Genomic DNA, 13,635 nt, shown 5'->3' with positions numbered 1-13,635 from the left:
GAACTAGGGAATTATGATATTTGCCCAAGACATTATAAAGGGGTCTGCTACTAGTGCATGGAGACTCTGTAGGGCACATTTGGGATTAGGAATTGAAGAAAAATTTGAACTGTTCAATATTTGTAATTCCATGGAACTTAATACTGCTCAATAAAATAGTCACCAGACTATTTAAGGTTTATCATTAAAAGAAAGAGAAATGGCATCCTAGTTACAGACTTATCCACCTTTCTTCTGATTTACATATGGGAAATTTGCTTGGCATAGTAAATATTTGGATTTGAAAGGTTTTCAGGAATGCCTGGACGAGGACATGAAACCCCCTACCTCAGAGTTCTCCCGCTGCTCCTGCTGAGGATACCCACAGGGAATTATTAGGGCATAAGTGTGACTATGACTATTACATTTGAAATTCATTTTGTTGTTTTTGTTTGTTTTAAAAAGCACGTAAGGCTGAGGACGTAGCCCAGTTGTAGTGTGTTCATTTAGCATGCACAAAGCCTGGATTCCCAACACAACTAAAATTTTTAAAAAAGAGGCCATCTAACTGCATGCTACATAAATATGTAAGGAATGGATGTAGTATGCTCCTACTCAATCTAATTAGAATTTATATGCAAAGCCATCTGGGGATTAGACTATACAAAACACCACCTGATAAGGGACCCTAAAACAGTTGACCAAAAACTCTAGTCGCAAGATTTCACTTGTATTATAAGCAACAATAGACATCCAATTGAATTTAGATTCAAAGTTAAATGAACATGAAAGAAGTAATCAAGATAAAGTCTGCGTCCAAACAACATCAAAATTCAGGAAACTGTGATGCAAAGAGATACATATTCCAAAGAAAATGGCATGAAAATACCTAAAGATTTTTTTTTCCTGAGAACCACTGGATAGAACTCCAGTGGTAAATCATAACCTTCAGTTTCAAAATAATCTGCAGTGACAGTGTACTCTAGGAACGGCCCCTTTGTCAGCTTTTACAACTGTAAAAATAAGTGAGTGGGACAACTAGGTAGGACTAAGGGGGAGGCAACATCCTCTAAAAGATGACATAAAGGAATACTTTACATGTGAACAAACTTTGTCCCTGATCAGTTTATCCCCTCAGATGGTAAAAGATGGTATCTATTTTTATTTGCTTTCAGTATTGATGCAGGAATCAGTGAGATGGTGCATTATTTCTGTATAGATAGGGGAAGACAGAGGATGATTCTGAAATTATACAAATCCAACTATGACAGTACTCAAGTCTAGTCTGACTTAATAATTATGAAGGTTTCTTTGGCACTGAGGGAATGGTAAGGAAGTACAAGCCATGATCTTGTTCCCACATGCGGCCACTTTCCCCTAGGAAGGCGGTCACCTGGCCAACATGCGTCAGCCTTGTCCTGGAACCTGGGGAACCTGGAGCCAATGTTTCTCCCTGTTGACTTCTCTCAGGACCCCAAGTTCACACACTCAATATCCTGCCCCTGTAATAAACACCAGGCAGTTACTCTTCAGACCTCTTTCAGTACAGCCTCTGACATCCTGTATGCTGCATTAAGAATTTTAACTGCAGATTTTCTAGTTCCTGGCACATGTGACATGACAGATGGCACCTGATAATGACAGGGAAACTGGGGCATTCCTTAGCTAACACAGTATAATGTGAGACTTTAAAAAAAAAAAATTACCTGTTTAGGCTGAGCTCCCTTTGAGAGAATGTCAAGTAAGTCAGCGGAGGAGATGAAATAGAAGCGAGGAAAAGCTACACGCTTGGTTTCCAAGTATTCAGCAAGAGCTTTTTCACAAAGAGAAAGCCTAGATGAATGAAAAAATCTTTTTAAGCACACCTTGCCCATTTACTTGTCGACACTTCAACAGAACAAACCCACTCCTTTCACCTGTCCATTCATCACAACAAGCTCACTGTTGAACAGTGTCTCCCCCCTCGACACCACCACCCTGCTACAATGGATGCATAAGTCATACAAACTGGGAGGATGAGGACACATACATACATACATACATACATACACACACACACACACACACACACACCCCTTAATTGAGGCTAAATATCAGACTTGGGTTTATTTCACCCATTGGCATTGTTCAAGCTGAGCACAAGTACATTAGTAAAATGTGACTGCTGAAGGGTCCTTCCTGCCACACCCCACATTGAATGTCTACAAAACACAACTGTCTTCCATCCTCCCAGGTCCTCAATGGAGTCATATGATCTAGAATCATTTCTGCTTTATTGTCCTTAGCTAACCAAAAATGAGTCAGAGACCCAGAATCCCTAAAGATTATTGGCTAAACAAAAATGAGTAAATTCTGTAGACAAACCTCTCATTTTAGGAGCTGATGTGCCCATCTTAAATAAAAAGCCAGAATATTTGTGTGACTAGTAACTATTGTAGAATTATATTTGAAAATGAATTTTAAAATGTCCCTCAGGAAAGGGTTTCTAAAGTGTTAGCAGGCTCTCTGTGGATAATTTCTAATAAAAAAAAATATACACAAACTAAAATGAGTACCATCCTACTTCTCAGCATACAGCAGGTGTTCAATTAATAGCTGCATAATGGTTTGATGAAAGAATTGGTCAATTGCATCAATGCTTGCAATGTAATATTCTAATTTTACCATTATAATAGTTCTTTTGAAAAACAGGATATATTTGAATTTAACTCCCAATAGGTATACCATCTAAAATCTACAAGGCAACTAGATAGTTAGGAGCAAAATTAGAAAATAATTTAGTAGAGATTGAACCTGCAATAATATGAAGTCAAATATTTTTAGGTATATGAAAGAAAAATTATAAAATTAAAGCAAACCAACCACTTTAGATAGCTCTATACTTACCTGTACTGTAAATCCTTAAGTTTTTCATAGAGAAGAGGTCTACAGGCTGCTTCTAAGACATTTTTTATCTTGGCTGTCTCCAACATTAACTCCTACATGAAAATACAACATGGACACTGGAAATTTCTAAATTCTACATCCACTTTGGGGATTAAAAAACAAGGAAAAACATACACTGAGAAAGCAAGGTTAATGAGACTAACAATGCCTGACACTGTATCTGTCTGCTTTTGCTTTTTAAATTTTTAGGTGAACCAAAGACAATGTATAAACACACAGCTTTGGTCAAAGGAAATGTTATGGTAGTGAGCCCACATGGAATTTCTCTTTTGAACCAAATTGTTAAAACAATAAATAGGAGGGAATAAGAAGGGAAGGAGGTGAAGAGACACACACACACACACCCCAGAATCTCGAAGAGTACCCGAGTAAAAAGAAGAAAAAAATTAACTCCCATTTGTAAAAATAGTATAGCTACTGCTCTTTGCCCTAAATCTCTAAATCACCTCTTATTGTCATGTGCACATCTTCATGTGTTCTGTATGACTCTTATGGGAGCAGGGGCAAACTGGTAGTATTATTTGTTACATGTCTCCCCTTTTCAGCCTATCCTTCTTACTGCAGGGATCAACAATCAGTGCCTCGTGGAACAAATATGGCTTGCTGTCTGCTTTTGAATGACTCTGCTAAGAATGGTTTCTACATTTTTAAATAGTTGAAAATTCCCAAAGCAGCATATTTTGTGACAAATCAAAATTCTATGAAATTCAAACTTTAGTGTCTATAAATAAGGTTTTCTCAGTGCATGGTCATACCCGTTTATGTAGTGTCTGTTTTCCTTCATGCTACAGAAGCTGCAAGATTTGCAAAACCTAAAATATTCACTACCTGGCCATATATGTAAAAAAGTTTCCTGACCCTCATTTATTGAAATGAAAAAAATGCATTCATTTTTGTAAGTCTGATACTCCAAATCATGGTTCTTTACAAAACTTTCATAATGTTCTGAAAACTTCCCAAGCATAGAATTCAACTCGTCTCTGACAAACCTTAAATTCAGCATCTACCCCATCAAATCTTCTGGCGTCTTCCACAAGCTGGATTCGAATATCTTCTGAACAGACAAAAATGCTTTCCAAGTGTGACCAAGTTCGCTGGACTTCCATCCAAGTAAAGATGACAGAGTCTAGTATGTTTAATTTATTTTGCCAGCTTAAGACTTGCTCAATGAAATATTCCACATACTTGCTTTGAAGGAGAGTCTGCAACTGAACCTAAGAGAAAGGCAAAGAACTCTGAGTAGTGGAATTGGTAGACCATGTGCCACAAGGAAGGCATCATTCTGCTTATTGCTGGATTCTTGGACCTGACATATAATGCCCAGAATAGTCATTCAATAAGCTTTTGCTAAATGACTGAATGAGTGAATTAATGGTAGTAAATATTCATGTTAGCATTTTTCCCAAAAGAGAAAAATATAAGCAGCTGCATTTGATGTCTTTACAAGAAGACCACGCATCTCTTTGCAGGCAGGAGAAAATATGGAGCCCTTGGGTGCAGCTAAACTGCTCTTTTATCACTCTTCCCCGGTCCCTGCCTGTTAATCATTCCAAAGTTATGCGCATGTATGTGTGTGTGCTTCAGTCTCCAAAATATAAAAGCAACTTCCTTCCAGCCTGCTAGGCCCTCAAGCTTCCATTGCCCTCTGTTTTCAGGTGACCACTAAGCTCTGCAGCTGGCTTATCACCATGGCTTGCTTTCATGCTGTGGAGTTTGGTTGGCACTGCTCACCACATTCAGATGCTGAAATCTCACAAGGTCACTAAGTGGAATGGCCTCTTCTCATTCTCCTCCACTAGGTATTTAACCCAACCCAAGTGATGAATCTATGGGAGAAAAACCCATTCTGAGGTCTTTGTGATACCATAGAATCCTATTTCTATTATTTCCCAGGCCCCTCCTCCTCCTCTCTCTCTGCCCTTTTGTCTTCTCTTATAAACCAAAATGCAGCCTTTTTCAAGGTTCAATTCCTAGTTGTTTTTTCTTCTTTTTGGATATACATGACAGTGAGTGTATTTTGACTTATACACACATGGAGTATAACTTATGATCCCACTCTTGTGGTTGTACATGATGTGGAGTTACACTGGTTGTATATTCATATATCAATGTAGTAAAGTTATGTCCAATTCATTCTATTGTCTTTCCTATTCCCATTCCTGCCTTTTATTTCCCTTTGTCTAATCCAATGAACTTCCATTTCCCCCCTTATTGTGTGTTAGCATCCACATATCAGAGAACATTCTGCCTTTTGTTTGGGGGGATTGCCCCAGCTTATTTCACTTAGCATGAGAATCTCTAGTTTCATCCATTTACAGGCAATTATCAAGAATAAAAGAAACAATAAATGTTGGCAAGCAGGTGGAGAAAAAGGTACACTTAAATATTGGTGGTGGGACTATTAATTGGTACAACTATTTTGGAAAACAGTATGGAGATTCCTCAGAAAACTTGAATGGAACCAATATTTGACTCAGTTATCTCAATCCTCAGTCAAAAGACTTAAAATCAGCATACTACAGTGACACAGCCACATCAATGTTTATAGCAGCTCAATTCACAATAGCTATTGCTACACAATCAACCTAGGTGCCCTTCGCCAGATGAATGAACAAAGAAAATGTGGTATATACTCACAGTGGAATATTACTCAGACTTAAGAAGAATGAAATGATGGCATTTGCTAGCTGGCTTATCTTCTATGCCTCTTTATCTAGCTCAACAGTTCTCAAGATACCAACAATGACCTCTCAACCTACTATGCTACTAAACCTCTGTGTTGGGCTCTAGTCTAACTTTCCATCCTTACATGAGTACTTTCCATACTAAACACATGAATATATAATGCTGACATCTCTCTATATCAGTTTCTCTCCATAGTGCTTTATGTCTAACTATAGGTATTATGTTCCCCAAATAATCTCTTCTACCTTTCTTGTCCAAAGAGATCCCAGCACCTATCATCTTAGAATTCAAGACCATATGCGCTGTACTCAATTTGTATTTCTAGCTTTATTTTACAATTTTTCCATAAGGACAATCTATAATCCAAGGAAAACAAATTCTTAAAATAACTGTGAATGACAGATACTTTCTGACATTCCAAGATTCTATTAATATTGTCGCCCTTGCCTAAACATCCTTTTCTAAAGTCTATTTTTCTGTTGAATGCAAGCCCATCCTTCAAGGCTCAGCCTACACACCATCACCTTTTAGGGACCTCTGCAAGATTTTCACCTTCTCCAATCAGAAAGCCTATGTTTATTAGACTCTTTGGATGCCTTATATTTGTTTCCTTCCTCAAGTGTAAGTTTCTTAAAAATAAGTGTTTATAGTTGCGGACCCCACATGGTATAGTACGTGGAGCCCAGAATAAGTAGCTGCTCAATGAATGAATAAATGTTGAGTATTAGAACTTAGAAAAAAATCTAAAGTCATTCATTAGTATTAAAAATCTATCATAAAACTGTCCACCTTACCTGGTTGTGCTCTAGAGTTTCAAAAAGTTGTTCGTCAGACTTCAGTAATGGAATGCTTGTTCGATAGTGAACTTCATAAGAAAACTCCATAGTTGCCCAGGTCTGGCTAATTTCAGTAATAACCTGGTAATCAAAAGCATGAATCTATTAATGTATACAAAGTTTAATTTAGGATCAATATCTAGGCTATTGCCTAGAATTATTTTTAATGTTTTGATGAATTTTTTAAAAAGCAGAGTAATATCAAATAGTACTGGCCTCACCTTTTTCCTCTAAATAATTAATGGTGATGAGGTTTGCAGAATAAATTCTACCACACCAAAGGAATGAACATCACATTCATACCAAACATAGATTGGATCTGAGTTTTACGTCCTTCCCCATAAGACTCTGCAAGCAGGAGGGGACTCAAAAGATTACCTACAGGCCTAGTAGACATTATTTACACAGTAGTCAGCAGTACAGGTGACAGGTAGTACTCTGAGTGCCTGAATGTCAAATGCAGTTCCCTATGTAAATCTGGGTGAAGTACCTCTCTATGCCTCAGTTTCCTCATCTGTAAAACAGAGATAATAATATCACCTACCTCCAAGGGTTAAATGAGTTCATATAAACAAAGCACCAGGAATGGCACTTGCTCCCAGTAAAGGTTACCTACACATAAGTGCTTTCTGCTGTCTTTGATTGGTCCAACCTCCTGTTTGAAACTTTTACTGTCCTTCTGAATGATGACATTTCCTGCCCAACTCACCCACCCAACCAGCAGAGCAAACTGGGATTCATGTCTTCACATCCCAGGGTATCCAAACGAGTTTTGCATCTATGCTAAAGAACAATAGTAGGCTCAGAAAAGAGACTCTTCAGGGTAGCCCTGCAGATGCTACCTTCTCGGTCCCCAGTTCCTTCACAGCTTTGTCCACAATGCTTCGGACATCATCTTCCACTCTGTGCAATTGCAATGCAAGCAGATCCGCCAGTGTTGTGGCTTCATTTATTGAAAAGTTAACCTGATTAGGAAGGAAAAAAAGTAGAATTGACACTGCATATCTATGAGGGCTCCCTTTACCTAATAGCCACAGGAATGTATTACAACTAGAATACACTTACGGGGGCCACAGGTATACCTGGAGTGCCGAAAAGTATGGACAATACAGTCCTTTAACTCACAGTTGCTTAGGCACCTTGGGCCACAAGCCAACGCCGCCACCATACTCACACTAAACTACTGTCTTTTGTCTCAGATCCTCCCTTTGTCGACAGGCTTCTTATCTCTTTTGCCCAGAAAACCCATTTTTTAAAAAGAGGATCTTATTGTTCATTTATTATAATTTGGTTGAAGTCCCAGGAATCAGGCAGTAGCTCATTTGTCTTTTCTTCCTGAAGTACCCTATTCACTGCACGTAATTCCCAGCTGCTTCCGTGATTTAACCTAGTTTTATCACTAATTTAATCTTAGCTCCTTGGCAAAAAGATACGCTAATACAAAAAGTCATTATTCATACTTACCATGTGAAAAAATAATTCACATTTATTTCTTCATTATCTTGTTGACACGTCCCCCCCTCCCAGCCCTCTCCAGTATTTGGTTCTTAAGACGCACTTGGCTCTTCTACTTTCCAAACTCAACCACGTCCCTTGCAAGAGAGAGGTGACCCAGCCGCATGGTTGCAGAAAAGCCATTTCCTTTCCTGCTCCTACAAAGAATATCAAATCACAGCTTCTTGGAAGTTGCAGCCCCCTGTCTCTCCCTACCCTATACTATTTCCTAGAACCCCCCACTTCTCTGCATAAGGGAGACTTTAATTCAGGTTTTCCCAGGACTGAGGACTTTTCTAGTATGTGGGACTTTCAGTGCTAAATCCTGTACCTAGAAAGTCCTGGGAAAACCAGAAGAGTCGGCCACTGTCTCTCTGTAGAGCTTTTGACCTCAATCCAGAGCTGATGGGAATCAGGTCTGTCCTAGAGAAAGGATGAGCAGGGATGTGCAATGGGGCCACCCTGAATAGTTGGGCAATTTATGCACTGAAATGGATACGGGCCCAAATGGCACATGGAGACTGAACCCAGGTTCTGCCCTGCTGTTCTGGGGGCAGCCTGGAGGAGGATTCTTTTTTTTTTTTTCTATATTTTCTACCAGAGACAGTACCTTTTTCTAGTTTGCAGAAAAGTATAGCAGGCAGGCAGAGATTGAATTGACATGAAATTATATTGGTAGAAATATTAGAAGGGGTTAGAGATCAGGGTTCACAATCAACTACGTAGGTGATTCAATAAAGATTTTCTGAGTGAATAAATTAAATCAATTATAAGGTCTAAATATTTGATGACTAAAAGATTAGAGAAATTAATCATGATGATGATGATGATGATGATGATGATGATCACGACTATGATAACAATGATGATAGCAGGTTAAGGGACCATTTGTGGAGTGTTTACTACATATCTATGACCTAAACAAATGTAAATAATGCTTGTCATGCAGACTTGGTGAACAAATTGGAGATGCATTATTTTTATTGTATGGGACAGTCAATGAAGGTACAAAGAACAAGTAACTGGCCAGTGACCCCAGAGTGACTCCATGTTAGAGTTGAGCCATAAAGGCTAGGCTGGCTCTGGTCCCATGTGTCCCTATTCTTCCAACCTTCCTTCACATCATGAGAACCTTTCTACACAGTGTGCACCTCAAGTTCTTGATTTGCTTGAGAAGAAGGCACACAGACAGATCTTCCTTTTATGTATTTTAAATTCATAAAGGTCACCTTTTCTGAAGTGAATAAATTAAATCAAGTTTAAGGTAGATGTAATTGATTTTCAATAGACACAGAAAGGGAAAGAGAGAACCCAAGTGTCACAGACACATGACAATCATTTTTATGTCTTCATAAGATTAAAAGCATCAGATGACCATCAAGATGCCTCCATGCTCAGTGAACTGCGGGGGAAGGGTGGATCGCAATGTCACAACTCCCTCTCCCTCCAAATTCACTTCTATGCCTTCTAGTCCCCTCTGCAGTAGGATTCTTTGCTACCATTTGGTGCTCTATAATAACTTTTCACATTATTTCATTTGCTTCTTCCTCTAATATATAAGAGCAGTTAGTATTCTTCATTTTACTCATTAAACAAACTAACTAGAGAGGTTAAGCAAGTTGCTTGAAATCACACAGCTAGAAAGACATAAAACAGGGTGAAAACTATGCTTTTTGGAGGTCCAGTCCACTGAGCCTATCTCAAAGAATTTGGCCTCAGGTAAATGACTAGAGGCTTTTTCAAACATTTCACTCATTTCAGAAGATGGCAATCAAGGAATTACACTGCACAGAGATCCAGGACACTCACCCCAATGGCCTTCATCAGCTGGTGCCAATGCCTGTCCCTGAGGGCAGGGCTCTGTAACTCTGCGACAGCTCTCAGGGAGGTTGTCATGTCCTTTACAGCACCTTCCAAGCCTGCATATGCCTCCCAGACGCGGACCGCCTTGTCCAGGGACCAAATTTCCTAAAGGAAAGTAGGAGGGGAGAAACAGCTTCCTAGATGTAATGATACATTGTATAATTTGCCTCCTGTGGAAGAATAAATGTATTTTCCCCATCACTGGATTAAGAAATAGAGTAAAGACGTTTAAACACCTGGGCTGGGACCAAAATCAGAATGAAAAGGGATGTGCTTGCTCACGTATCACAAATCCAGTACACATGAGCCACCTGGACACACCAGTTTCTTGGTCATAAGATCTAAGTGTATGTCCCATGGGCCATCAAATGTGGGGACCTGAGAGACCACAGGACATATGCAATGAAGAAATGCAAATAAGCACAAAATGAGGTTGTCAATCCGGATCCCAAAGACAACCCTTTCCAATATCTGAATTGTTCAAGTGGTAGCCCTGAAATGTGGTTATCCTTACCTTTTGCATGGAACTTAAGTCTTCACTGATTTTAAGATGTGTCAAATAGGGAATAACACCAGCAATTGTGAATAAGAAAACCCTCAACAAATCAACTGGATTTCAGTACAGAGCAGAGGACAATGCAATTGTCTAAAATAAAGATCTGCAGTTGAAAGTGGGAATTAAGTTGTCACCGTGCTGAGATAACCAAGGGTACAGAATGAGGTACCATGATCCCATAACAAACACAAAAATAAAAACATTCTAAGTAGGGTCTTTGGTACTGGAATAATATGGGAGAGCAAACTGGGCAGAACTGGTAGTGGCTGAGCACAAGACTAAGTAAGTCAGGGGCAAAAATATTCTGGGATGAGAAGAAAGAACAAGGCCCTCACCTTTTTTTTTTTTTTTTTTTTTTTTTTAAAGCTGGGTTCTTGCTGAGCTGCCCAGGCTGGTCATGAACTCCTGAGCTCAAAGAATCCTCCTGCTTCAGTCTCCTGAGTGAGCAGCTGGGACTATAGGCAAATGCCACCACATCTGCCAGGCCCTGCCTTTTTAAGTTGTTTTGTGAGGGAGGATGGGGGGATACTGGGGATTGAACCCAGGGGCATTTTACCATAAAGCTACATTCTCAGCCCTTTTGATTTTTTTTTTATTTTGAGAGAGTGTCTAAGTTGCTGAAAGCCTAGCTTACTTGCTGAGGCTGACCTTAAATTTATAACCCTCCTGCCTCCCAGCTGCTGGGATTATAGTTGAGCACCACTGCACCGGGCCCCTTGCCATTTTTAACTTTATCCAAAGTTCTATGCTCTTCAGAGGGCATATGGTTATGGGAAGTATTAGACGCTACAATCAAATAAGCTAAGTTTTGTAAATACTGAACCTCCCTGAGATGCTAGACTAACCATGGCAAGGATGAGAATACTCCATGGAAATCTAGATGTGGCCTACTCCTACTAGATGCCCCAAATTCCAGAACCAAAAGGTATCTTTTTTTTCAGTTACAAAATGCTCATGGTAACTAAGGAAGGAAATCAAGGACTTAATCCCAAACTAACCCCTCAGCCCTGATACTCTTAATCTTCCTCTCTGTTTAGACAACCATAGGAAGTTCATGATTATAGCTGTTTCTCATAAATTCATTAGCCCTAATATGCGTTCATCAACTCATTCACAGAAAGGCAGGCTTGATTAGAAGTGCAACTGACTAAAAGTGGAAAAAAAAATACTATCTGATATCATTCTATTTGAAGTAAATAAGGACATGTAGCCCAGCACACCAGATTCTAGGTTAGGGAAGATGGAAGGAGGTGGTGCTGAGAAAGATAAATTGTTGTAATAGACAGTTATGGAACTCGCCTTGGCAAACCTTCTGAGCTCTACATCCATCTGTTCCACATTAATCTGTCTCCACTGGGTTTTAGTCCAATTATCAATGCTTCTCTGAAAATGCACAAGCAGATAAAAGTGTCAACAACATTTGGTGAAAGCAAGTCTCCACAGCAAAATATATAAACTGATGATACACAGTGACTCTATCATCCAGTAGAAAGACGATTTTTTAAATATTAATTGCACTTGTCAAAACTTCCCTATCACCAAAACAAAAAAGCTGTCAGAACATGTCAAGCTTGAGGCTAAAACATTATGATATATTAATTTTTAGTAGCAATTATAAATTCCATATATGCACAGTCATTATCACTTAATCCTGTGTACTCTATATTGATAAGTATATTATTAAATAACAGGTTTCTATAATCCTGTTATAATCATGAAACAAAATCAGCTTTCACAAGAAAATCTTTATCCATTATAAAACAAAACTTTCATTAAGCTTTTATTGATCACATTTTCTATCTTAACATATTTCTATTTGGCTTGCAACTAACAGGAAAATTTTTTAAAGTACATTTTGCAATATGCCAAGTTCCCTAGAACTTAATTTTGTACTTAAGTTTTTAACTTAACCACACTCAAATTAACTTTGTTTTTAGTCTTTTTTATATGCACTCACATATAAAGCATGGTCTTATACATTAGTTTATATGCACAAATGACTGTGTATATGTAACATATACTTATATATTAATTTTTATTTATATTCTATATAATCCCCCAAAAGGATCTGAGTCACTTAGCTCATTACAAAGTTTCATCCTATACTAAAGACAAAAACAAATGACATTCAGGGAAGCAGCTTCCACTATCAGAGATGCATGAACACTAATTCTCAGGGTGGGAGATAAAATCTAATGTGTACATATTTTAAAATGTTAAATCCAAACAAAATGATATAGACACTAACAATTGCACAAGTATACAAAAGAATTTTTGAAAGGAAAAAAAGAAGCATGCTTTGCAAAAGCACATCTTACTCTAACATAAATAATGACATCCCAGAGTCCCTTGAGCAATTTTATTTCTTTGCGACACTGCTTCATTTGTCTGTACTCTGGAAGAGCCACTTCGAAAAGACGAGCAGAATCTTGCATCTGCATCATTTCTTCTTCTAAGGCCTCAAGCTCCTGATTTGCCTAAGGAGAAAAACAAACAAAACAAAACACCTGCACACAAAGTGCCAGAGAGAGAGAGAAGCCACACTGTCCTGTAGTTCTGGTTACTTCACTATTTCAAACTTTGATATTGGCCAAATTCTATTATTATAAAACTGTGTGCACATACAAACGAATATGTAATAAAGCCCATCATTATGCACAACCATAATGCACCAATAATAAATGTGGAAAAAACTCTGATTTTTGAAAAGAAAATTCCAAAAAATATTTCTGCAGTATTATTATTGGTAAAATGTAGAAAATTTTCAGCTAGCAGATTCACAGCTACTTAAAAAAGCGAAAGTTAATAAGTGCAACAATGTTACCAATACTTTCCTTATACACATTTCAGCCAAATTTGCTATGGCATAGGATTTCAATGGAAACAATCGATTTTCATTGTACAGCTGGGGGCTGTGCTATGGACTAAAAGGTTATGCTGTAGAAATTTCTATGTAAGAATAAATTAACTTTCTATAATCACTTAGTTAAAAATAAAAACTATGTTTTTAAAATTACCCTAAACATTATTAGGTAATATTAATGGCACTCAGGAGAATCATAAATAAAACACAGGAGCTTAAAAACACAACCCAATATAAAAATTTCTCCTTATGATCAAACTCTCCAAGGTTCACCTACCACCTCATCTATGTGGAAAAGTTTACATTTTTCCTCAAATATAAGCTGGCTCATTTTTTTCTTATTCAATGAGTCATCTCTTAATTTTAGTTTTTTATCAACAAATTAATGTATTTTCATGGTGGAAGTTGGAGGT

General features: G+C 38.1%; 1 protein-coding gene across 1 annotated transcript in view; it reads right to left on the bottom strand.

Annotated features, from left to right (window-relative positions):
- Positions 1-13,635, bottom strand: part of Dnah11 (dynein axonemal heavy chain 11) — a 318,014-nt gene that overhangs the window by 242,933 nt on the left and 61,446 nt on the right. The window contains exons 21-28 of the mRNA XM_027932705.3: positions 12,678-12,836; positions 11,659-11,742; positions 9,750-9,908; positions 7,289-7,411; positions 6,405-6,527; positions 3,915-4,139; positions 2,866-2,957; positions 1,686-1,812 (exon numbers count right to left, since the gene is read on the bottom strand). Of these exons, the coding sequence (XP_027788506.2) occupies positions 1,686-1,812; positions 2,866-2,957; positions 3,915-4,139; positions 6,405-6,527; positions 7,289-7,411; positions 9,750-9,908; positions 11,659-11,742; positions 12,678-12,836 (1,092 nt within the window). The remainder of the gene's footprint in view (positions 1-1,685; positions 1,813-2,865; positions 2,958-3,914; positions 4,140-6,404; positions 6,528-7,288; positions 7,412-9,749; positions 9,909-11,658; positions 11,743-12,677; positions 12,837-13,635) is intronic.

The sequence above is a fragment of the Marmota flaviventris genome, chromosome 1, assembly GCF_047511675.1.
Source record: "Marmota flaviventris isolate mMarFla1 chromosome 1, mMarFla1.hap1, whole genome shotgun sequence".
In the NCBI taxonomy this organism is placed as follows: Eukaryota; Metazoa; Chordata; class Mammalia; order Rodentia; family Sciuridae; genus Marmota; species Marmota flaviventris.
This window is presented reverse-complemented; position numbering and strand designations above follow the sequence as displayed.